General features: G+C 48.1%; 1 protein-coding gene across 1 annotated transcript in view; it reads left to right on the top strand.

The window, feature by feature from the left end:
- The window catches only part of LOC137217865 (dehydrogenase/reductase SDR family member on chromosome X-like), a 193,738-nt gene that overhangs the window by 22,941 nt on the left and 147,111 nt on the right, over positions 1 to 23,686 (top strand). The window contains exons 2-3 of the mRNA XM_067724857.1: positions 10,216 to 10,323; positions 17,334 to 17,402. Coding sequence (XP_067580958.1) covers positions 10,216 to 10,323; positions 17,334 to 17,402 — 177 coding nt within the window. The remainder of the gene's footprint in view (positions 1 to 10,215; positions 10,324 to 17,333; positions 17,403 to 23,686) is intronic.

Below are 23,686 nucleotides of genomic sequence, written 5' to 3'. Positions count from 1 at the left end.
TTACTTTAGTTCTTTTCTCTTTTAAGAAGAGGCTATATTACATGGCATTAGTGTAGACTTTTTAAAAAAAGTTCCTGGGAATTCCCTGGCGGTCCAGTGGTTAGGATTCGGCACTCTCACTGCTGAGGGCCTGGGTTCAGTCCCGGTCGGGGAGCTAGGATCCCGCAAGACGTGTGGCCTGGCCGAGAAAACCAGTTCCTGCTTTGAGATAATTGTAGGTTCACGTGCAGTTGTGAGGAATGAAACGGAGCGACACTTTACCTGTTTTTCTCCCAGGGCTACCCGCTTGCAGCACGGCCGTACCCCATCCCAGCCTAGATGTAGACTTGGGTGCAAGGCAATGCTTTCAGATTTCCCTGTTCTAACTTGTATTCGCTCGTGTGTGTACAATCCTGTTGCATGGGTGGCTTTGAGAATCCACCATCACGGTCAAGACACAGGGCAGTTCTGGGACCCCAAGGATCTCTGGCGTGGCCCATCTCCTTACCACACCAACGCCCCACCCCGTCCTTCACCCCGGCAGCCACTAATCTGTGCTCTATAATGCTGTCACTTCAAGACTGTCATAGAAATGGAGGCATACACAATGGAACCCTTTTGAAACGGCTCTTTTTCTCCCAACTCGGCGTAATTCCCCGGAGATCCACCCACCTTGTTGCTAGAACACTATGCCTTTCTTTTGAATAACACCTGTGAAATGACAGTCACACTAAAGATCTTTCTTTTACGAACAAGGCTGCAGTGAATATTTTTGTTCCTGTGTCTCTGCAGACCTGTGGGAGTATGTCTGTGGCATGAAATTCTTAGAAGTAGAATTGCTACGTAGGGGACATGCACATCCGCTCTAGACCCCCTCCAACTCACCTCCTAAAAGATACAGTCTCAGTGGAAAATTGACTGAATGTGCAAACTGGGCGTTGCCATCCTGGATGGGACCGAGCTGTTCTTATTGATGAAACCTACTAACTTCCTTTGCTTTTATTTTCTTTAAGGAGGAGTGAGTTCCAACATCCTGTTACATACCTGTATTTTATTCAGTATTGGTTAAATCCTTGTTCATTTCCTTTTTCTCTTTTTTGAGGGTACAAGTTCGGGTGAGGCACCCGTGAGGCCAAACAAGCCGAGTGGTCGGAGTTTCGAGCAGAGAAAGGTTTATGGCAGGGTCCTGCAAGGAGACTGTGGCATGTGCCCCCAAACCCCCGAACTCCCCGAAGGGTTTCAGCAAAGCATTTTTAATGCAAAGGTGAAGGAAGGGTGTGGGTGGTTATTGCAGACTTCGTGGTGTGGGAATCCTTTGTCCACGAAAGTCAGGTCACAGTGTTCCTGTTAACCCTCAAGAAAACCAATGTTATTCTCTGTTGTGCAACTTTTTCTCGCTCTATGAATGGAAAGGCGTTCCACCCTTAAAGGTCAGAGCCTTGAGAAAGGGCTATCCTGTATATTTCAGGCGATGGGCAACATTCTGAACTCAAAGCAAAAGAATACAAAAGTTACAGTAAAAGAAACAGACCTAATGTGGAGTCAGATGTGTTCTTCTCCGTTACCCTTGGAGCTGGCTCTAATGTGCAGTGAGCTCGGTATACAGAGAGCTGTCGTTTTGCCATTTTTCCCAAGCGCTGGCCATCACCGAGGCATGAGGTCAGCACTCCAAGTTAGACGCTTCAAACAGAACCGAGAGCGGAGAGCGTTCTAAACATAGCCTGGAAGGGACCTCTCTCCCGGCACCCTGCAAACATCGTGCCGTTTGCCAGGATCTCAGTTGCCTTTCTTCTTGCGGTGCGTGGTGCCAAGATCTCAGTTGCCTTTCTTCTTGCGGTGCGTGGTGACCCAGAAACAAATCCAGGGGCGAGTAGCTTCGTGCTGCAGCGTTGGACCCCGAGGCTGCGGAGCTGAGTGGCTTTGGGAGGAAAGGAGCAGGCGAGAGCCTTGTCGTGGTGCGGCTTGTAGGTACCCATCTGGGACGGGGCAGCTGGCGACACGGGTCCCAGTCACCACACGGGTCCCAGGCCCGGCCGGTGCGCTTGGGATCAGCTTACATTGGAGTTGGCAGAGCGCTTTCTCTGACGTCTGTCGGACAGGAGCTGACAGGTCGGAGTTGGTGTTGAACCCAGGATCAAAGCCGTGCACGGTGTGGGGAGGAGAGGGTGGCGGTGGAGGTGATGCACGGGGATCCCGTGGAGCTGTTTGCAGCTAGATTTCCGGGGGAAGTGTGGAAGGAATGTGCATTGCAGCTGACCCATGTCGGGGAGATAAGGGGGGCAGAGAGGGCCCGGGTCACCTGCCCTCCTAGGGAGCTCCCTCCAGCCAGGCTGGTGTGTCCTCGCGTGGAGGTACGTGTGTGTGCAGGTGTACGCCCCTGGTTAGGGTTTGAATCACGCCTCCTCCCCCACCCCCACCCCGTACTGTAACCTTATTTGGAAATAGGGTCTCTGCAGATGAGCAACTTACGGTAAGGTCACTTGGGTGAGGGCGCAGCCAGCAGGACTGGGGGCCTAGAAAAAAGGGGAAGTGTGGACACAGAGATGCTGAGAAGCAGGACCCTGGGAGGACACAGAGAAGACGGCCATCGACACGCCAAGGAGAGGGGCCTGGGGCAGACGTTCCCTATAGGCTGACAAAATGAGGATGTGTGCTCTGCAGAGACCACCCAGGATGTGCCTGGACAGTTGTTGGCTGAAACGTCCCCCATCTCAGCAGAAACGCCGTCAGCTTGGATGGAAGATAAATAACGCACGTGCTTGTAGTATAAGCATGTCCAGGATATTGCATGGGCTATACTTAAACCAAAAACTGCTCATTGCTTGTCGTAAATTATATCTCTGTCTCTATCTTTTTAACTCTATATGTATCTGTGTATCTATCATCTACCTACCTGAACTATCCATTTATGTATTCCCCGTCTGTTTATATCCATCTGTTATCTGTCATTTATCTATCGTCTATCAATCTATCATCTATGTATGTATGTGTCCAACCATCTTTATCTATGTATCGATCTACGTATCTTTCTGTCATCTTTCAAGCTATCATCTATATCATCTTTCAAGTTATCCTGTATCTGTCTATTGATATCTATCTATGTATCTATCTATGGAGAGATTCATTTTAAGGAATTGGCTCATGTAATTATGGGGTCTAGCAGGTCCTAGATCTTCAGAGTGGGCCGGCAGGCTGGAAACCCGTGGAAGACTTGCAGTTTGAGTCTAAAGGCCGTCAGGAAGCAGAATTCCCTCCTCCTTGGAGAATCTCAGCCTTTGTTCTATGGAGGCCGTCAACGGATTAGATGAGGCCCACCCACACCAGAGAGGGCAGCCTGCTTTCCTCAAAGCCCCTTGATTTAAATGTTCATCTCATCCAATAAAACACTGTCACGGAAACACCCAGAATAATGTCTGACCACATATCTAGACCCCGTGGCCCAGCCAGTTCGACATGTAAGATTATCCCAGGAGCTGTGACGGCCATGCAACCAGGGAGCACATGTGATAGGATTCTTCTCTCAGCTGAAGCCAGAGGGAGACGCAGCTCCCATACCAGGCAGGCCACTGGGATTCGACAGCCTGACACTTGGACTGTTTCTGGGTGGGCGAGTCAGCTTCTTGCTTTGGAAGTCAGCTCTCCGGGACAGGTGGGGACTGGCCCACGTCCGGCCTGGGTGACCAGCATCAGGGCGGTGGTCTCGTTCTCAGCACACGTTAGAGGAATGAGTCCCTTGACCTCACATCCGGTGCCTTCCGCCCGGCCATTCCTCTGCCCAGCCTCCCTGGCATGCTCCTGCCAATTTCCTCCTTTGCTGCTTGGCCTCCCACGGCTGGTTGAATCACGTGGACCCCTCTGCAATCCCAGGATGCAGGTGACGCAGATGCAAAGACTAGCCTCCGGGATCCGGGAGGGGCAGCCTCTCTCCTGGGCGTCTCTCGCTTCTTGTGGCCAATGCCCTACGCCTGATTCAGAGTCCTCTGAGTGCTGTCCACCTGCAAGGAGGAAACTAGACCTTACTCATGTCGGAGGGGGTATTAATGCCTTCGCTGGGTTTTCCCGTGGCCACTTCTCAGCAATAGACGTGGGGGTAGAGGCGAGATTTTCAGATGTTGCAGGTGCTGACGGAAGCGTGTCTACATCGGATCTTTTCACTTGACATGTCTTTTTTAAAAAAATAAATTTATTTGTTATTTATTTTTGGCTGCGTCAGGTCTTCGTTGCTGCACGCGGGCTTTCTCTAGTTGTGGCGAGCGGCGGCTACTCTTCATTGCAGTGTGTGGGCTTCTCATTGCGGTGGCTTCTCTTGTTGCAGAAAACGGGCTCTAGGCACGCGGGCTTCAGTAGCTGTGGTGCGTGGGCTCTAGAGCGCAGGCTCAGTAGTTGTGGCGCACGGGCTTAGTTGCTCCATGGCATGTGGGATCTTCCTGGACCAGGGCTCGAACCCGTGTCCCCTGCATTGGCAGGCGGATTCTTAACCACTGCGCCACCAGGGAAGTCCTGACCTTTCTTTTTAATGACGTATTCCATTCCTTTCTGGGTGTGGACCGAGGGGTTTGTTTGGAACCCTCCTTGACAGGGAAACAGAAACTCTCTCTCTGTTCTTTTCAATTCTGGTGGGAGGGACCAAGAGAATTAAGGACCTTTGTTCTTTATTTTAAAATTTAATTTAATTTTTTATTATTTTTTCAAAGTGTAGTTGATTTACTATGTTGTGTTAGTCTCAGGTGTACAGCAAAGTTATTTTATATATATTATATAACATATATAATATTGATACTTGTTATTTATATATATATTCCTTTTCAGATTCTTTTCCCATATAGGTTATTACAGAATATTGAGTAGAGTTTCTTGTGCTATCCAGTAGGTCCTTGTTGTTTATCTATTTTATATATAGTAGTGTGTATGTTAATCCCAAACTCCTAATTTATCCCTCCCTTTCCCCTTTGGTAACCATAAGTTTGTTTTCTATGTCTGTGAGTCTGTTTCTGCTTTTTTGTTTGTTTGTTTGTTTGTTTGTTTTGTGGTACGCGGTCCTCTCACTGCTGTGGCCTCTCCCGTGGCAGAGCAAAGGCTCCGGACGCGCAGGCTCAGTGGCCATGGCTCACGGGCGCAGCCGCTCCGCGGCATGTGGAATCTTGCCGGACCGGGGCACGAACCCGTGTCCCCTGCATCGGCAGGCGGATTCTCAACCAGTGCGCCACCAGGGAAGCCCTGTTTCTGCTTTGTAGATAGGTTCATTTTTGCCATATTTTAGATTCCACATATAAGTGGTATCATATGGTATTTGTCTTTCCTTTTCTGACTTACTTCACTTAGTATGATGATCTCTAGTTGCATATATATATGACTATCATTTTTACATAAATAAAATAGAAAATAAAATATGTGAATATAAATATAAAATAAATATATTTATAAATATTTACGTAATATATAAATATATAATTTATAAATCTTACAAGTAATGTGAACATTATAAATAAATATTATAAATATAAACATGTATAACATAAATATTTGCATAGTATAATATGTAAACATTATAAATATAAAATATTTAATATCATAAATATTACTTATATTGACAAATATTTATGTTAAAATAAAAGTATCATTTATTTTCATATTGTCTCTTATCATTAAATAATACATCCTATTTGCTATTATCTTTTTTACTTGTTTTACATTATTAAATATTTTTTATGTATTAAATATGTTAAACATATTTAAATATATTAAAATAAATATGTAAAATATGTAACATTTGAGATATAGAAACATAATTTTACCTAGGATAAGACTATAGCATAGATACTATTTATAAATATCTAAATAGGAACAAACATTATATTTATATAAGAATATATTTTACACATAGATTTTTATTTCTTTTTCTTTTCCTTAGCAGTGGTGTGAAAAAACTCCTGGGCAGCAAGTGTGTTGCAGGTTGCGAAAGTTTGGGGACCAGTGTTGTATTCTACTTGGTCTTAACTGTTCAGTGTCCCCCGTAACCTCGCTTTGCGATGAAAGTTCAGGCTGCCGACGAGGCTTCTGTGGTCGTCCTTTGGTCTTTGTCTTCTTTTTGGCCCTGCCGCGTGGCTTGCGGGATCTTAGTTCCCTGACCAGGGACTGAACCCAGGCCCCTGGCAGCGAGAGCCCCAAGTCCTGACCACTGGACCGCTGGGGACTTCCCCGTCCATTGCCTCTTCTGTGGAACACCGGGAGCTGTAAGGTGTCCCCTCCAGCCCAAGACCCCAGCGTGCACCTGTGCTCACGGCGCACGGTCGGCGCAGCACAGTGCCCCACACGCATTCAGCAGCTGTTGGTCTGCATTTTCAGGAGGGACAGGTGGATGCCAGGGGGACAAGAAAAGCTGAGTTGGGTCTTCCCTAAGGCTCCCCGCCCCGCAGCGCGGTGCTGGAACCCTTCTCTGTAAACGCCGGGAGCCTAGGAAAAGAGCACTTTTATTAATCCAGCTCACCTGCCCAGGAACTAAACCCGCACGCGGTTGGAATCCCTTTAGTAGAATAAAGCCTGGGTGTCTGGGAACTTTGTGGGGCGCCCGAAGGACTCATTTGGGGTTTCTGCGAAGGACGTGCTCTTTCTGATGGACGTGGCGATGGGGAGTATTCCCCGGGCGTGGCGGAGGAGTGGCGGTCCTCCGCGCCTCCCGGAAGATACCGCTGCCCCTGCATCCCTCTCGGGGCTTTTCTTTGTAGGGTTGTTGCTTCATGTTACCGGCAGCAACGCCTTACTGCAGCGCTGGACAACAGGTTGTCCCCACTTATTGGAAGGATTGTCTAACAAGTGGATCAAACCTGACTCCTGGCCAACAGGTGGAATTACCACTTGAGCTTGGCCCGCTCGGGGCTGCTCAGTGTCCCCTGTGTGACGGTGGAGACCCAGGATGGGCTAGGATACCCCGTTGTAGGGATGGAGGATGCCCCACTGTATGCAGGTATGGCAGGGGGTTTATCCATCCTTCTTTACGGAGAGACAGGTGCTGCCCTGAGGAACCTTGGCTTTACGTTGGCAACCGGCCTTGTCTCTCCATGGCAGATTCCTAGACGTGATTTTTCGAGATCAAACGATAGAAGCACATGTAATTGCACTAGATATTACCCAATTTCCCCCAATGGGGACTGTGCTGTTTTGCACTCCTGCCCACGCTGTAGGTGAGAGAAACGAGGCTGTTGAAGTCTTTGAACTTCCGCCAGCCTGATGGGTGTCATGGCATCTAGCAGTTTTCGTTAACTATTAACATTTCTCTTATTACGTGTAAACTTGGGCATGTGTTTTTAAGGGCCATTTCAGTATGTTTTTTTTTGTGGTGCGCGGGCCTCTCACTGCTGTGGCCCCTCCCATTGCGGAGCACAGGCTCCGGACGCGCAGGCTCAGCGGCTATGGCTCACGGGCCCACCCGCTCCGCGGCATGTGGGATCTTCCCGGACCGGGGCACGAAGCCGTGTCCCCTGCATCGGCAGGCGGACTCTCAACCACTGCGCCACCAGGGAAGCCCTCAGTATGTTTTTATATCAACAAATGCTTTTGCCCTTCTTCTCTGTAGAGTTTTTTTTTTTTTTCTTCTTCTTCTTGATTTTTAAGAACTCTTTACATACTCGGAAAATAGCCCTTTGAATGTGACTTTGCTTATGGTGTTGTTTTAATTTTAATTTTTTGGTAGGATTTTTTTTCTCTTTCTTTTTTTTTGGCCACGCCTCGTGGCTTGTGGGGTCTTAGTTCCCAGACAGGGATGGAACCCGCGCCCCCTGCATTGGGAGCGTGGACTCTTAACCACTGGACCGCCAGGCAAGTCCTTATGGTGTTTTTGGTTTTTTTTTTTTAAACTGTGTACACTTTTTTTAGGAGTGAAATTGGTCTATTTATTCTTCTCAATCTCGAATTAGAATTAGGAAGGCATTTCCTACTCTGAGGTTGAGAATAAATTTGTCCCTGCTTTCTTTGAATATTTTCATTGTTTAGCTTTTTTCCTCTTGGAGTTCATTTTGATGTGTCCTGGGAGGTATGGATCTCATTTCATCTGTTTTCAGAGGTCTTTTGAGATGTCCCCACACCATTTATTAAAAAGTTTATCTTCTCGGGCTTCCCTGGTGGCGCAGTGGTGGAGAGTCTGCCTGCCGATGCAGGGGACACAGGTTCGTGCCCCGGTCGGGGAAGATCCCACGTGCCGCGGAGCAAAAAAAAAAGTTTATCTTTTCTAGACAACAAACTAGTGGTTACCAGTGGGGGAGGGAAGGGGGGAAGGGAGAGATAGGGGTAGGGGATTAAGAGATACAAACCGCTGTGTATGAAATAAGTAAGCTACTGGGACTTCCCTGGCCATCCAGTGGATAAGACTCCACACTTCCACTGCAGGGTGCATGGGTTCCATCCCTGGTTGGGGAACTAAGATCCCGCATGCTGTGTGGCACGGTCAAAAAAAAAAAAAAAAAAAAAAAAGAGCTACAAGGATATATTGTATAGCACAGGGAATACAGCCAATATTTAATAATAACTATAAATGGGGTATAACCTTAAGATATTGTGAATCACTATGTTGTACACCTGAAACTTATAAAATATTGTATAGCAACTCTACTTCAATAAAACACGTGTAAAAGAAGTGAAATAAAGGAGACAGGGAAAATACAGAATTCATCTTTGCCACCTTGGTCCTGTAGGAGCTTTAGCTCCTAGGACTAGCCAATTCCCACGGATAGCAAATAACTGAGCTGTAAACGTGCTTCTCAAATACAAAGCTACCCACCCAGATGCACACCCCACCCCCTGCTCTAAGGGGCTCCCACACTCGGGGCCACCATCCACCTGCCCTCATGCCCCCCCAGGGCAGGTACCAGACAACAAGGACAGTCCCTGCAGCCAGGACCTGATGAAATTATTCACACCAGCCCATCCTAACCCTGCTCACCTGTTCCTTCCTGCAGGGCTCTCGTCTGGTTTCCCCCTTTCCCTTTGCCTCCTGACCGACCCTGGTGCTTCCCCGTGTAACCCTGCATGGTGTGCTGTGCCCCCTCCTCTTGGGAACTGTGAGTGGTCATCTGTCTTTTCAATATTGGTCATCTCCTGACCTGTTGGCCTCACCCCATTCTTGAATAATAATAAAACCTACACTTTATCCTTCCTTCCTCCCTCCCTCTCTCTTTCTTTCTTTCTTCTTTTTTATTTTTACATCACAATACACCCTTTTTATTTTGGTGACACATTGCACAGTACAATTTTAAAATGGAGTCAAAAAGAGAAGTCTGACCTTTAGTAAAGCATTATTTCATCTTGTATAATAACATGTTATTGACACTTTGGGTAGTTTAAGATTTTATTTAGACACAGTAAAGTTTATTTATTTTATTGACGTATAGTTGATTTACAACGTGTTTATTTCCACTCTACAACAAAGTGATTCCGTTATACATACATAAACATTCTTTTCCACATTCTTTTCCATGATGGTTTATCCCAGGATATTGAATATAGTTCCCTGTGCTCCACAGTAGGACTTGTTGTTTATGCATTCTATATATAATAGTTTGTATCTGCCAACCCCAAACTCCCAATCCATCCCTCCCCCAATCCCTGCCCCTTTGGCCACCACGAGTCTGTTCTCTCTGTGTGTGAGTAGAAACAGTCAATCTTACACCATCACGTAAACGTATATTCTCATATGTTTTGCATATGTGTAGGTTCATGCAAAGGTACATGGTTAAAGGAGTCATCATGTTCTCCGTTTTTATGAGATACTCTGTATTCTCACGTGGTCTTCAGACTTTGTAGAAAACAGTGGGCCGTCCCTCCATAACAAGCAGTTTCCTAACTACATTTGAGAAAATGCATACGAGTGTAAAACCTACACTTTACAGCACAACCAACATGGTCCGAGAGGATTAACCCAGGACTCTCGCCCACAACCGTCAACGATAGACGCTCTCTGGAGCTCTCTGCAGATCATTTTGGCGGCGTTAATTCCCGCAAAGGTATCGTCGGGGACCGAGCAAGGATTTATCAGGTGGCTTTACCAGGCTGTCCTTATTCAGGGCAACTGCACTGTATGACACTCGTGCGTCCCGAGCCTGTAGGAGTATTCAGAAGAGCAAACCCACAAATATCCAACCGCAGGTCCCGTTGGCCTCACGCCCTCTTCTGCGACTTCATTCTCATCAGTGTGTGCTCTGCCGCTAAACCTTTACCTCGGTTTCTTTTTCTTTTCTCCTGCAGTTTTCCCCCGACAACTCGAGCGTGTTGCTATAGTGACCGGCGGGACTGATGGCATTGGATATGCGACAGCGAAGCATCTGGCCAGACTGGGCATGCACGTCATCATAGGTGATGATTCACTTCCACAACTCCTCGTATCTTAGAGCGAGCGGGAGATACGCAGCTGCTTGCTCCTATGTGTATGGAGATATTGATGGGCTTCCAGATCCAACAAGAGCAGAAGGCGTAAGGGTGAACACTCAAAAACTGAAAGAGACAGGAAGTTGTGTTGCGCTTTTTTTTTGGACGGGAGTCGAGGTTCTGCTGTGATGGGGATCATATATTTTTTTCCCTGTGTGATTCACTGCAGTAAACAACAATAACTGTGAATTAGTTTGCCAGCCCTCTCCTAACAAATCGTAGGACAAACTGGGTGGATTAAACAGCAAACGTTTTTCCTGTCCCAGTCCTGGAGGCTGGAATCTGAGATCCAGGTGTGGGCAGGGCTGGTTCCTGCTGAGGCGTCTCTCCTTGCCGTGTAGACGGCCGTCTTCTCCCTGTGTCCTCCCAGGGTCGTCCCTCTGTGTGTGTCTGTGTCCTGATCTCCTCTTCTTATAAGGACACCAGTCCTATGGGGTCAGGGCCCACCCTAGTGGGTGGACCTCATTTTAGCTTCATCCCCTCTTTAAAGACCCCACGTCCAAATACAGCCACGCTCTGAGGTCCTGGGGGTCAGGGCTTCAACATACGACGTTGCGATGTCACGATTCAGCTCCCAACAACCTGAACAGCTTCTGCATGTCAGATTCTGAACCGAAACTCCGTGTTTCCCTTCTTCTTTCTGAAACTTTCTAATGGCTTATTTTGGTCCCTAAATCCTCTTTGAAAATGAAGGGACTTTCTTCTGCTAGGAAAGTGAAGACGGTTCAAGTGAGCTAATTTTACATTTGTGAACCTTCCCATTCAGCTGGAGGTAGACGTTTAAATCAGCTGGACGAAAGGATATGGGGAGATGAGCTTTGAAAAGAGGCCGTAATATTTATCACGCTTCTCCCGACATCATCTGAATTCAGTCAATCCCTTTTATGGTGTCCGTTTTTACGAAAATCGTACTGCAGGTCTGGTTTTAGGTGTTAGGGATTGCTTTCACTTCAGTCTTTCTAAAATATTAACCACGGCCCTTCATTCATTCATTATCGATTCATTTCTTCCTTTCTCTCGTTTTTCCTCCGTCGTGTGTTGAAGAATGATTACAGCTCAGACGCAGCACTTGGGGCTGTGGATGTAAACACACGTGAATCTCTCTCCTTTGTGGGTCTGTCCGTAAGCTCCATCCACAGCCAGATTCCTCCTTTTCTGGTCCCTGAGTACCTTCACATCTAGTGAGGCCTCAGTGCAGAAACTGAAACCCATCGTAGTACCAACTCATTGTATTGGAATGCAGGTATAAAAGTATATGAGGAAACATATTGCCACATAATTATACACGTTACGTCTTTATACAACAAATAGTGGGATCTTCTGTGAGTTTAGTAACCCCTCCGATTTGGAGCTATGAGGATCTTTTTTTTTTTTCTTTGGTTGCGCTGGGTCTTAGTTGCGGCACGCAGGCTCCTTCGTTGCAGCAGGTGGGCTCCTTAGTTGCGGCATGCATGTGGGATCTAGTTCCCTGACCGGGGATCGAACCCGGGCCCCCTGCATTGGGAGCGTGGAGTCTTAACCACTGCGCCCCCAGGGAAGTCCTGCTATGAGGATCTTAAACCTTATTTCAAGGCATCTTCAAGAACTGAACCCTGATAGGAGAATGGGGCTTCTATTGGTGACCAAGCCATAGATCCTGTCCATCCTGTCCTCTTTGTCTCGTCCACGTTCCCTTGGAGGCCGAATGGACGGTGATGATGTCCATTCTTCCCCATCGGAACTCACAGATGCCCTGAGTCCCACGTGGGACATCCCCAGGGGTCCAGTGTAGCCCTCTGCTCTTGGAGGGGCGGGGCTTACCTGGGCACACACAACTCTTCCCTCACGCCCTTACATTGGAACTTTTTTTTTGCTTTTGCAAAACCTGACTGCACCATTAAAATTTCTTCCATTTCGTGGCCTGTCCCATGTTCCACTCTCTTTTCAAAGACTGCAGTTTCTTATGGTGATTCCCTTTTTCCCATAACCATCTGTCTCTCATGTATGATGGGGTCTGTGGAATGGCCCACATTTGTCTTGCTTTGGGAGCAATAGATCCCTTCTTGGTCTACTTCACTGTTCTTTGTCTCCATGGAGGGGTTCTTTTCATCAGGAATACGGCTAAGTCCCATTCTCTGTTTTCTTTTGTGTGTGTGTGTTTTCTTTGTCTTTTTTCCCCCTCTTTCAATAAGTCTTTTTTTTTTATTTATTGGAATATAGTTGCTTTCCACTGTTGTGTTAGTTTCTGCCGTACAGCAAAGTGAATCAGCTATGCATATACACCTATCCCCTTTTTTTGGATTTCCTTCTCATTTAGGTCACCACAGAGCACTGAGTAGAGTTCCCTGTACTATACAGTAGGTTCTCATTAGTGATCTATTTTATACATAGTATCAATAGTGTATATATGTCCATCCCAATCTCCCAGTTCATCCCAGCTCCCTGCCTTTCCCCCCGGGTAGGTCCTATTCTCTTGATAGATGTGGACATGTTAAAAGTTTCTGAACTTGAAATTACCAACTTTATTTTATCACTATCCGTAACGCCCCTTAGATGAAGATGGGTTGCTTGCAGACCAGGAGGTCTTGTGGGAGAGGGGATGCATCTGAGAATGTATATCTGAGGCTCCTTTATCAACTTGAGCACCTCTGTGAACTGTTTATGTCTCTCTGGGGCCTGAGAATATCAAGGAGGTAGGATGTGGGAGCAGAGGCTGGGAGCAGATCTCAAGACTGCAGGGAGACTGTGAGATGGGGATGGGCTCTAGCCCCCTGATTTGTTGACTTTCCACGGAGGGGCAGCCTCTGTGGTCTCATTAGAGATATGACAAGCCTTCCATGTCTTGGATTTCTGCCGATATTTGGAAGACTTGGTCAAAGTGATGTCAGCTCTTGTAAAGGAAGAGCCATGCATCCCCTCTGAGGACCGGCTGGGCCTGGGCTAGTGGTGGGAAGATGCTGGTGGAGCAATCCAGGAGGAGCTTTCTAGTCTGAGCAAAGACGGGAGGCTGGCATCCAGTGCTGGGTGTCTCTGCCCCTGTGATCCCTCCACTGCAGGCACCTTCATCTTCTTCATTCCTAGTGAAACTAGGTGATGTTGGAAGACAGAGAAGTAAAAAGAGCCCCATTTCTGTGCTTTTTGCCTCAGTGTGGTGGTTTTAGCTCATGAGGAAGTCTAGAGGGTTAGGTCACGAGGAGATCTAGAGGGAAGGTCAGGATGAGGTCTAGCTGGGTGATGAGTATGCACTGCAGACACGGGCACCGAGCATATGTGAGCAAGCCTGGGACACGGGCACTGAGCATACGTGAGCAAGCCTGGGCACCCAAGCGTTAGAGGACTGGAGCCCTGACTGGTGTCACCTCCTTTAGGGGATGTTTCTTGAGCATCAGGTATGGCATCCGTCAGCACCAAATTTCTACTCTTCTCGAGTTAAACAGAGAGTAGACAGCACATCCTCGCCCACTTGTGTCTCCTTTCCCACTAACGTTCTGATGTCCCTGATTGAACTCTCCCCGAGGGACACAGTTCTGACCCTCCCTGTCAATCCGGTCACATAGGGAGTCTTACCACCTCTGTGTGTCTTTGAGGGGATAGCTGAACATATCCTGAGAGGGACAGTTTTTCTTCTTACGTGACAGCTGGAGACAAGGTCACTTAATGAAACATTATCATTGGGCAGAATGCATTTTTCTATTAAACACAGACTAAGAGATGGGTTTCATCAATTCCACACTCTCAGTCCCGAGGCCATGAATATTTACAGAATAATCAATTACTTGCTGAAGAATTGAAGTGATAGTCTGGGTCCGAGTCCAGCCCATTAGTGTTGCTAAGAATGCATGAATTATTCAGGTTCCCATCTGTTCACAGTACCTTAGTTCCTACTGTTTCAAAATACTGTTTTGGTGGAAGATCCCTCTTTATTCATAATTCTTAATAAGCGGTCATCTAAGGTCTAGACCAGGGGTTGGAACATTTTTTTCTGCTATAGGCTGGATGGTAAATATTATCATAGTTCTCTCATGCTGATCAGCTCTGCCCTTACAGCAGGAAATCAGCACGGCCAATACTTAAAGTACATGGCTGTCTAAGCGATGGGCCACATCTGGCCCCGGGTCCGTAGTGTGCTGGCCCTAATTTGGGTCCAGTATCTTTTTTTTTTTTTTTTTTTAAACAGGTGGCAGTTGTGTTGCTTCTCGCAGATCTTTACAATCTGGTGGCTAGGGTGCTGTCTTCAGGGAGCGGACCTGGATGTGAGAGGTTGTCCTTCCCACTCGACTTGGTGCCCCTGAAGCCTTGCACTGCAGCGCGTATAAAACCTAACCCCTGCTGCACGAAGGCTGAGCGGAAGGCGGACCCACTGCGTCTGAGCCCTGCTGCTGTCGTGGCGGAGTGTTTCCGGGTACGCAGCCAGCACTCCGGAGATATATGGGCAGCACTGGCAGCTGTGTAGGGTCAAGCATCCCATATCCAGCCCATAAGAGGCAGCTGCTGAAGATGACCTTTGCCCCCAAAGTGCCTCTCCATCCCTCCCACACAATCCAGCCCTGACTGCCTGAATATTTTTTTCTTTGATTTCTTTTTAATTTTTTAAATTTCTGTCTTCTGTCGGAGCATAGTTGATTTACAGTGTTGTGTTAGTTTCAGGTGTACGGCAGAGTGAATCAGTGATACGTGTACATATATCCACTGTTTTTCAGATTCTTTTCCCATAGAGGTCATTACAGAGTACTGAGTAGTGTTCCCCGTGCTCTACAGTAGGTCCTTGTTGGTTATCTGTTTTATATCTAGCAGCGTGTATAAGTCAATCCCAAACTCCAAATGTATCCCTCCCCCCTGGTAACCACAAGTTCGTTCTCTAAGTCTGTGAGTCTGATTCTGTTTTGTAAATAAGTTCATACGTGTCAGTTTTGTTTAGATCCCGCCTAGAGCCGATGTCATATCCTGATTGCCTGAGCACGCAGTGAGCTGCCCGTCGGGGGACGCTGCTGGCCGTGGCCAGTTTGTCCTGCAGTTCCATCGCTTCTCCCCAGCCCACCCTCAGCTTTCTTTCTTCCTCTGGACACTTATGTCTTTCTGACCTCATGTGAGCTTCTGCTACGCCAGCCCTTGATGTCAAGATGGTCTCAGGCTGGAGGGTAGCCCAGCAGCAGATGGTGTTTTAATGTTTAAAAATTGCACAAGTTTCAGAAACAAGCTCATACGTGTCTGCAGCCCTCAGTTACCCCATGGATTCTTGTTTTTTTTGGTCTTTGATGCCCGGAACATTTAGGGATGGAAGACATGCTTCTTTGCCATCCTGCCCCTGCACTCCTGCAGTGCAGGAAGGCTCTCCCAGCAAAACCACGTCATAACCGCATAATGTTTATTTCTTTGAGGAGCTGGAGGTGCAGAGGACTTCTGCGGCTGCATCTTCTTGATGTCTGCAGCTCTGAACTTCTCCGAGGCGGTGACAGCTTCTATATTCCTTTTCGTTCGCCCGCGGAGATGCCCTTTGCCACGTTTATCTTCAGCAGGGGCATTTCTCATTCCCCCGGGTTCACCACTTCTCCTCTCTTACATGTTTGTTACAGATACACCCGTTGCTGTAAACATCTTTTTTGTTGTTTTGTTTTGCAAAGGGCATTGCCTAGGTTCCTTTGGGGACACTTGTCAGTGACACGGAGCACATAACACAGAGGAAAATAGTAGGGGTACTCTTAGAGTGTGTAAGTGAGACCACGGGTACGTAAACAGCATGCAGAAATGCATGATAAAAGGATTGCTTGGTCGTGTACTTTCACGGAGACCTCAGTAGGCTTTGACCCGAGAGAACCAGCATCTTCCCAGGAGGGGCTGTGGCTGCAGGTGGGAGGGTGATGTGGGCAGGACCCTCCCAGGCCCCTCAGCAGTGTCCTCTTGCCCCCTGTTGGTTCTCTGGGCGTCAGGGCTCCATGCCCAGCCCGTGTTCACAGGTGCCAGCTCTGGCCTCCCTGTTGGAGGTCTCCCGTGACGCAGCCCCCAGGGAGTTTCAGGTGTGGCTTCTGCACAAGGTGAGAGGCGCTGCTTGAGGCCGGCTCCTTAGTCAGGGATGCTGCCTGGGAAGCAGGCTGGCCTGGCCTCTCCCCACCCCGAGCAGCAGATACATCAGGACCCCCTTAAAGTGAGGGCTGTCTGCGCACAGACGTAGGGAAGAAGAGCCCGCCTGCCCTCCAGGCTCTACCCTCACGGTCAACACAGTTTCACCTCCTCAGGCATTAAAGAAACCTCATTCACTTTCTTTCGCCCCAAATTTCAACGGGGACACCCTCATCCTTCACAAGAGACCCATCGCCACCCTTCTAAGCGAACGTTCCCAGCATCGCACCCGCTGATTTTACGGAGTCACGGGTAACGGGAGGAGACATCTCGAGCTCATGGTGGGAATGTCCCGCGATGGTTTTTTTTTTTTTAATTAATTTTTTTTTTTGGCCGTGCCACGCGGCTTGCGGGATCTTAGTTCCCCGACCAGGGATGGAACCCAGACCCTCGGCAGTGAAAGCGCAGAGTCCTAACCACGGGACCTCCCCGGAAGTCCCCCGTGATGGTTTTTATAGCTCAAGCCACTGTGAACAGAGCGGTCGCCTGGACCAAAAGTCTCTCGAAAGATCTATGTCTAGTCTGACATTTCTGCTGACAGTTTCCCGCTCATATGCTCTTGGTGTCCCCGTGGTCCCGATGCCACTAGGTGCTTCGTGTCCCTGGAATTACTGAAAAGTAAGATGTCCCAGAAAGGCATCCTTTTGACTAATCCACCTAAAGAAAATGCATCTTCAGTGGATACGCTGAATCCGCTACAGTTGCTCCGATGGCCAAATTCAATGCCAGGACGGAAGGAGACACTTAGCGTGTTGTAGGGCTGTGTTTACTGTCTCAAGAAAACATGGTTTCACATGGGGTAGCTTCCTCACCCTGAATTGTATCTTTTCTTTTCCTTGTAGGCGGAAATAACGAAGGCAAAGCGGAAGAAGCTGTGAGAAAGATAAGAGAGGAAACCCTCAATGACAAAGGTACTCTACTGCCCGGTGGACAGATGGCTCTGCTGCTTGGTCTGGGGGCTGCAGGCCCTGGCGTGGGCTCAGGGACCCGGATGGTGGACGTGGTTCTGGGCAGCGGTGTCTCTGATTCTTGGGCTTTTTTCTGGGGGAGCTTTTGTCCTCCTTGGGGCGTGGAAGGTGGCAGCAAGCACGCTGCCACCGCGGCACCTGCTGGGGAGGGCGTTCCTTGTGAAACTGGGGCCCTTTTTCATTCCCTGTCGATCTCCAGGGCCCTCTGAGGCCCGTGTTCACTCAGGAACCGTTGGAGGCACCCTCCGGCAGGTACACCTACTTTTCTCGGGTTCTTGAAGGGAAGATGTACCAAGCAGGACCTGCCGGGTCTCACGGGGATCGGCGCTGCCCCGTCGTGCCTCCCCGGGGCCTCCTCTACCTATTGAACCCGGGGGATACACACACGGCCCTCACATCTTTCCTGATACCAACGCTCTCCGGTGCTTTCTGAGCCCAAGCCTGGTGCCTTATGTTCAAAAAAAGCACATGCAGGTCACGTTCTTGGCCGTCAGAGCCAGGGTGTTTCAAGCATCACCCAGAAGCTGAGGATTCCCATCTGTGGGCAGATGGCGATTCCCGAGAGACACATGAAAACCCCGGACGGACGGGTAAGGCCGTATCTGTCCCTTTGTGTCAAGACTCCCACTTGTGGGTGTTCCAGGTTGACCGTCCGGCCCTCTGCCCAAGGCTGGGGCGTGCTGACATTCCCAATGTCTCCCCTGCCCTTGTGGCAGGATGTCTTTCATCCTTTTCCTTTCCTCCCCCTTTTTTTTTTTTTTAATGGGGGTAGAGTTGTTTTACAATGTTGTGTTAGTTTCTGCTGTACCGTGAAGTGGAGTTCCCTGTGCTGTACGGCAGGTTCTCATTAGGCATCTACTAGGATGCCTTTGATCTTGAGACAGAACACAGAGGGGCTTCCGCAGCTCTCCTGCAACACCAGGCAGCTCCTGCAGACGGAGGCGCTGCTTCTCTCCCTCGCCTGCCCCGGGGCAGAAGTGGTCCACTGTTGCGACAGCTGATCGTGTCACATGGGGTAGTTTCCTACCCCGTCCCTAGTTTGCAGTGGCTCAGGGGGCCTCTCTCTCCAACGCCTTGGTTTCCACCCAGTGTGTATTTCCCGGGCCTCTAGCAGTAGCGTCACCAGGGGCAGGTGGTTAGAAGTGCTGATTTTCAGCCCTGAGCACGGAAACTTCTGCAGGCGGGGCCGGGAACCTGCATTTTCCCACGCCCTCCCCGGGAATCCCCCTGCCCCCCTCAAGTTTAAGAATCGCTGCTGTCGTGACCGCATGAAACCATAATTTCCAGACCAAAAGAGGAGCCTCGTGGGAACCGCCAAAGCGTGGGCTTCTTTTCATGACCTGAAAAACCGCTGGAAAGGATGAAAAAATAATTCACCCAAACTCGCTCGTGTTACAGCCCTAACCAGTCAAGGTGCCGAGGTTCATCTGGGGCTACGTGTGCTTCCGTAAAACGTGTAAGAGCTTCATGTGTTCTGACAGAGCTGTAATCCGCAGCCCTGATTGATGGGAGGAAGGAACGTTCTAGAACATCTTTAGACAGTTTCCTGGTGGCATCAGCTCTGTACGCTGCGACTCATGGTTTGTGCAGAAAGCTCACGGATTAAAGGGAAAACGCCTCCGTAGCAGCTCTGTGCTGGAGGGGAGGCCCCCAGGGCCTGCGCTGGGCAGGGCGGTGATTCCTGATCACCCAGGACGGTGATGTCAGCGTCCCTCTGGTCAAGGCTGGTGACAGAGCCTCGGCTGTGTCTGCTCCTGTGTCTTCATTTCTAGCAAGTGACACCAGGTAGATCCATGAAGTTTGCATCTGGGAGAAGTAGCCGTTGGGGCGGACAGTCAGTCAGGTGCACACCGACAGCAGAGAGAGCCCAGGGGTCTGCACAAGCCCCAAACCCCAGCCTGCCTGCACCCCACTTGCTGGCAGCCCCCTCCTCGGGCATCCGTGTTTATGGAAAGGGCGAGGCTGGGCGTCCTTGGTGGGTAGCAGCCCTGCGCTGGTCCTTGTGTTGCTTGGAGCTGCCCTTGCCCAGAAGCTGGCAGCGCTCAGGGAAGCTCAGGTTCCCCCTGGCCTGGGAGGGGACATGGGGGCCGGGGAGGTGTCTGGACACAAGCTGAGTGACCCCTGAGGTCTGCAGCAGGGATATGGTCTGAGCCAGGGTGAGCGTGGCCACTCCCACGGGGGCTGGTCCAGTGAGGGAGTGAACCCTTGATGACACACGCACACGTACCTTTTAAAATTCCTCTTGCGCGTTGAACCAGACATGAAGGCAGCGCTGTCCGTATTTTACACGAGAAGCCTGGCACTTGGAAGTCGGTCCGTGGACACCGCAGCCCGTGCACGCCTGGAGGGGTCCATGGGACGGGTGGGAGATGCTGAGACCTGGCCAGAGGAGGGTGGTTTGGTGGTGGTCCTCGAACTGTCATTGCTGAATTCGCATCCAGCCTCGGGATTCCCCCAAGCCAAGGTCCAGCCAGTCCCGGGGGAAGAGGGGCACTCCCTGTGCCGGGGACCTGCTGTGCAAGGGCAGGGCCGGTGGGGACACTGGGTCTCCCTGTGCATCGGTGGCCGTCGGTCGGCCCTCACCCTTCCTCTTGGTTTAGCTCCCTGCAGACTCGGCCGGACCCAGTCTGGGTCGGGATGCTCTCAGGAGTGGAACCCACAGCCCTGCAGAGGTGCTTCTGTCCAGACTAGCTGCCCTGCTGCAGCCTCTGAGGGTCTTGTCCCCACATCCCCCGGCTTCCCACTTGGCCAGGGGGAGCCCCACCTGTTCCTCGCTTATGGCTCTTCCATGATTCTCTGGATTCTTCTCTTTTTTCTTTGGAGCAAATCAGCAGATAGCCTGAGACTAGCAGATGACTGTCGAGAACACAATTCTTTCTTTTGGAAATTTTTATTGGGGTACAGTTGCTTTACAGTGTTGTGTTAGCTTCTTCTGTACAGCAAAGTGACTCAGTTATACATAATACATGTATCTATTCTTTTTCAGGTTCTTTTCCTGTGTAGGTCATTACAGAGTATTGAGTAGAGTTCCCTAACACAATTATTTCTAAATGCCGAATTTCTCTGTAGCCTACCTCCCCCCTCATCTCTGTACTGACCCTTTCTTCTTAGTTCTTCGTTGAATGCTTTCTGTGCTGTACCATGTGCCTTTGACATCACAGTCAGTTGAGGTCATGTTTGGGGCTGGGATGGGAGGACGCCTGCCTATCAGTGTATAACTAGTTTGGCTTTCGGAAGGATGTATTCGCGAGTATGGTCTCAGGAATCAATCATTTCTCAACCTAGAGATTTCCAGGGAAGAGACTTTTCATACCTTATCACCATGTATCCATGGTACCAAAACCTTTATTGTTCTTGAGTAATTATGTGCTGATGCAAGCTCTCTTATTTGGAGCAAATAGTCTTGCTAATTTACCAAAAAAAAAAAAAAAAAAAAAACCCACCCCCAAATACCAATAAAAACCCGAACACCACAAAAAGAAACAGCAAAATGGCATAACAACGTTCAAATGAACCCAAATGGAAACAGATAATTTAAATACTTTTAAAAGGACTCCAGGCAGGTAAACTTTGCTTTGCCCATTTCACAGTGACACACGCAACCCACGAGGGAATTCCCTAGTCCCAAATCCTAGGAAATGTGGTGTCTGTTCTTTGTTTTTAAAAGGAGAAAGGCATCCCTTGCTTTGTGTCACTGTTCCACACTTTTCCACGGTCAGCAGTGTCTTCCTGGACAATTTTACACCTTTCTTAACGTTATTCTTTTAAAAAATCTTTTAAATTAAAGTATATCGTGTTAGTTTCAGGTGTACAGCACGGTGATTCAGTTATACATGTACATAGATTCCTTTTCAGATTGTTCTCCTTTCTCGGTTATGACAGAATATCGAGCAGAGTTCTCTGTGCTCTACAGTAGGTCCTTATTAGTTATGTATTTTGTATACAGTAGTGTGTCTGTGTTAACCCCAGACTCCTAATTTATCCCCCCCCCGCCACCTTTCCCCTTTGGTAACCGTAAGTTTGTTTTCCATGTCTGTGACTCTGTTTTGTTAATAAATTCATTTGTATCATTTTTAAAAAAGATTTATTGATTACTTATTTATTTATTTTTGGCTGCGTCGGGTCTGAGTTGCAGCATGCAGGCTCTTTGTTGTGGCGCGCGGGCTTCTCTCTAGTTGTGGCGTGTGGGCTCTGTAGTTTGTGGCACGCGGGCTCTCTAGTTGAGGCGTGCGAGCTCAGTAGTTGCGGCGTGCTGGCTCAGTTGCCCCGCAGCATGTGGGGTCTTAGTTCCCCTGACCAGGGATCAAACCCGCGTCCCCTGCGTTGTAAGGTGAATTCTTTACCACTGGGCCACCACGGAAGTCCCTGTATCATTTTTTATTGAAGTATAGTTGATTTACAATATCATGTTAGTTTCAGGTATACAGCACCGTGATTCAGTTTTATACATATATTCCTTTTCAGATTCTTTTCCCATATAGGGTATTATGAGATACTGAGTAGAGTTCCCTGGGCTGTTCAGTAGGTCCTCGTTGGTTGTCTATTTTATATAGAGTGGTGTGTATATGTCAATCCCAATCTCCTAATTTATCCCTTCCCCCCTCTCTCCCATGGTAACCATAAGTTTGTTTCCTACGTCTGTGACTCTATTTCTGTTTTGTAAATAAGTTCATTTGTACCATTTTTTAGATTCCACATGCAAGCGATATCATATAATATTTGTCTTTCTCTGTCTGACTTACTTCACTTAGTATGATAATCTCCAGGCCCATCCATGCCACTGCAAATAACATTATTTCGTTCTTTTTTATGGCTGAGTAGTATTCCATTGTATACATGTACCACATCTCCTTTATCCATTCATCTATTGATGGACGCTTAGTTTGCTTCCATGTCCTGCCTATTGTAAATAGTGTTGCTATGAACACTGGGGTGCATGTATCTTTTCAAATTATGGTTTTCTCCTGTCTTTTTGATTTAACTTAAAATGGCCCTTATTGACAGTTTCCTGTTTCCTACAGGCATCCTTTTCTTTCCCCCTTTCATTTTTTTTAATTGAAGTACAGTTGATGTACAGTGTTATATATTTCACGTGTACAGTATAGTGATTCACAACTGTAAAGGTTATACTCCGTTTATAGTTATGGAAAAATATTGGCTATATTCCCTGTGTTCTACAACATAACCTTGTCACTTATTTATTTTATACCTAGTAGTTGGTGCCTCTTACTCCCCTCCCCCTATCCTGCCCCTCCCCCCTTCCCTCTCCCCACTGGTAACCACTCGTTTGTTCTCTGTATCTGTGAGTCTGCTTCTTTTTTGTTATATTCACTAGCTTGCTGTATTTTTTAGATTCCACATATAAGTGAGATCATAGACTATTTGTCTCTGTCTGAGTTCCTTCATTTAGCATCGTGCCCTCCAAGTCCATCCATGTTGCTGCCAATGGCAGGATTTCATTCTCTTTTATGGCTGAGCAGTATCCCACTGTGTATATATGCACCACATCTTCTTTCTCCATTCATCTGTCTGTGGACACTTAAGTGGCTTCCGTGTCTTGGCTGGCGTAAACGGTGCTGTTATGAACGTTGGGGTGCGTGTGTCTTTTCGAATTATGGTTTTCTCTGGGTATATGCCCAGGAGTGGGATGGCTGGGTCATATGGTAGCTCTCTTTTTACTTTTAAGGAAGCTCCATCCTGTTGTCCAGAGTGGCTGCACCAACTTACATTCCCAGCCACAGTGCAGGAGGGCTCCCTCTTCTCCACGCCCTCTCCAGCATTTGTTATTTGTGGTCTTTTTGATGACAGCCTCTCTGACAGTTGTGACGTGATGGTGAATGATTTAATAAGTGGATTTTGAAAAAAATGGACTTTTAATTTTGGAACAGTTCTAGATTACAGAAGAGCTGTGAAGGTTCCCGAGCCCCCACATACCCTATGTCTATAGTTCTCTCCATCCTTAATATCTTGTGTTAAGTTCGTGTCTCACAGTGAAAGCACCTTATTGGTCTATGATCCCTGACTAAAGACCTTATGTTTTTTCCGAATTTCCTTAGTTTTTACCTAATGCCTTTCTTCCATCCCAGGATCCCACACAGGATGCTACGGTAATATCTAGTTGTCCCATCTCTTTAGGCTCCTCTTGGCTGTGATCATGTTTTAGACTCTCCGTGTTTTTTGTTTTTTGTTTTTTGATGACCTTGACAGTTTTGCAGAGTGCTGGCCAG

The sequence above is a fragment of the Pseudorca crassidens genome, chromosome Y (genome assembly GCF_039906515.1).
Source record: "Pseudorca crassidens isolate mPseCra1 chromosome Y, mPseCra1.hap1, whole genome shotgun sequence".
Taxonomy (NCBI): Eukaryota; Metazoa; Chordata; class Mammalia; order Artiodactyla; family Delphinidae; genus Pseudorca; species Pseudorca crassidens.
This window is presented reverse-complemented; position numbering and strand designations above follow the sequence as displayed.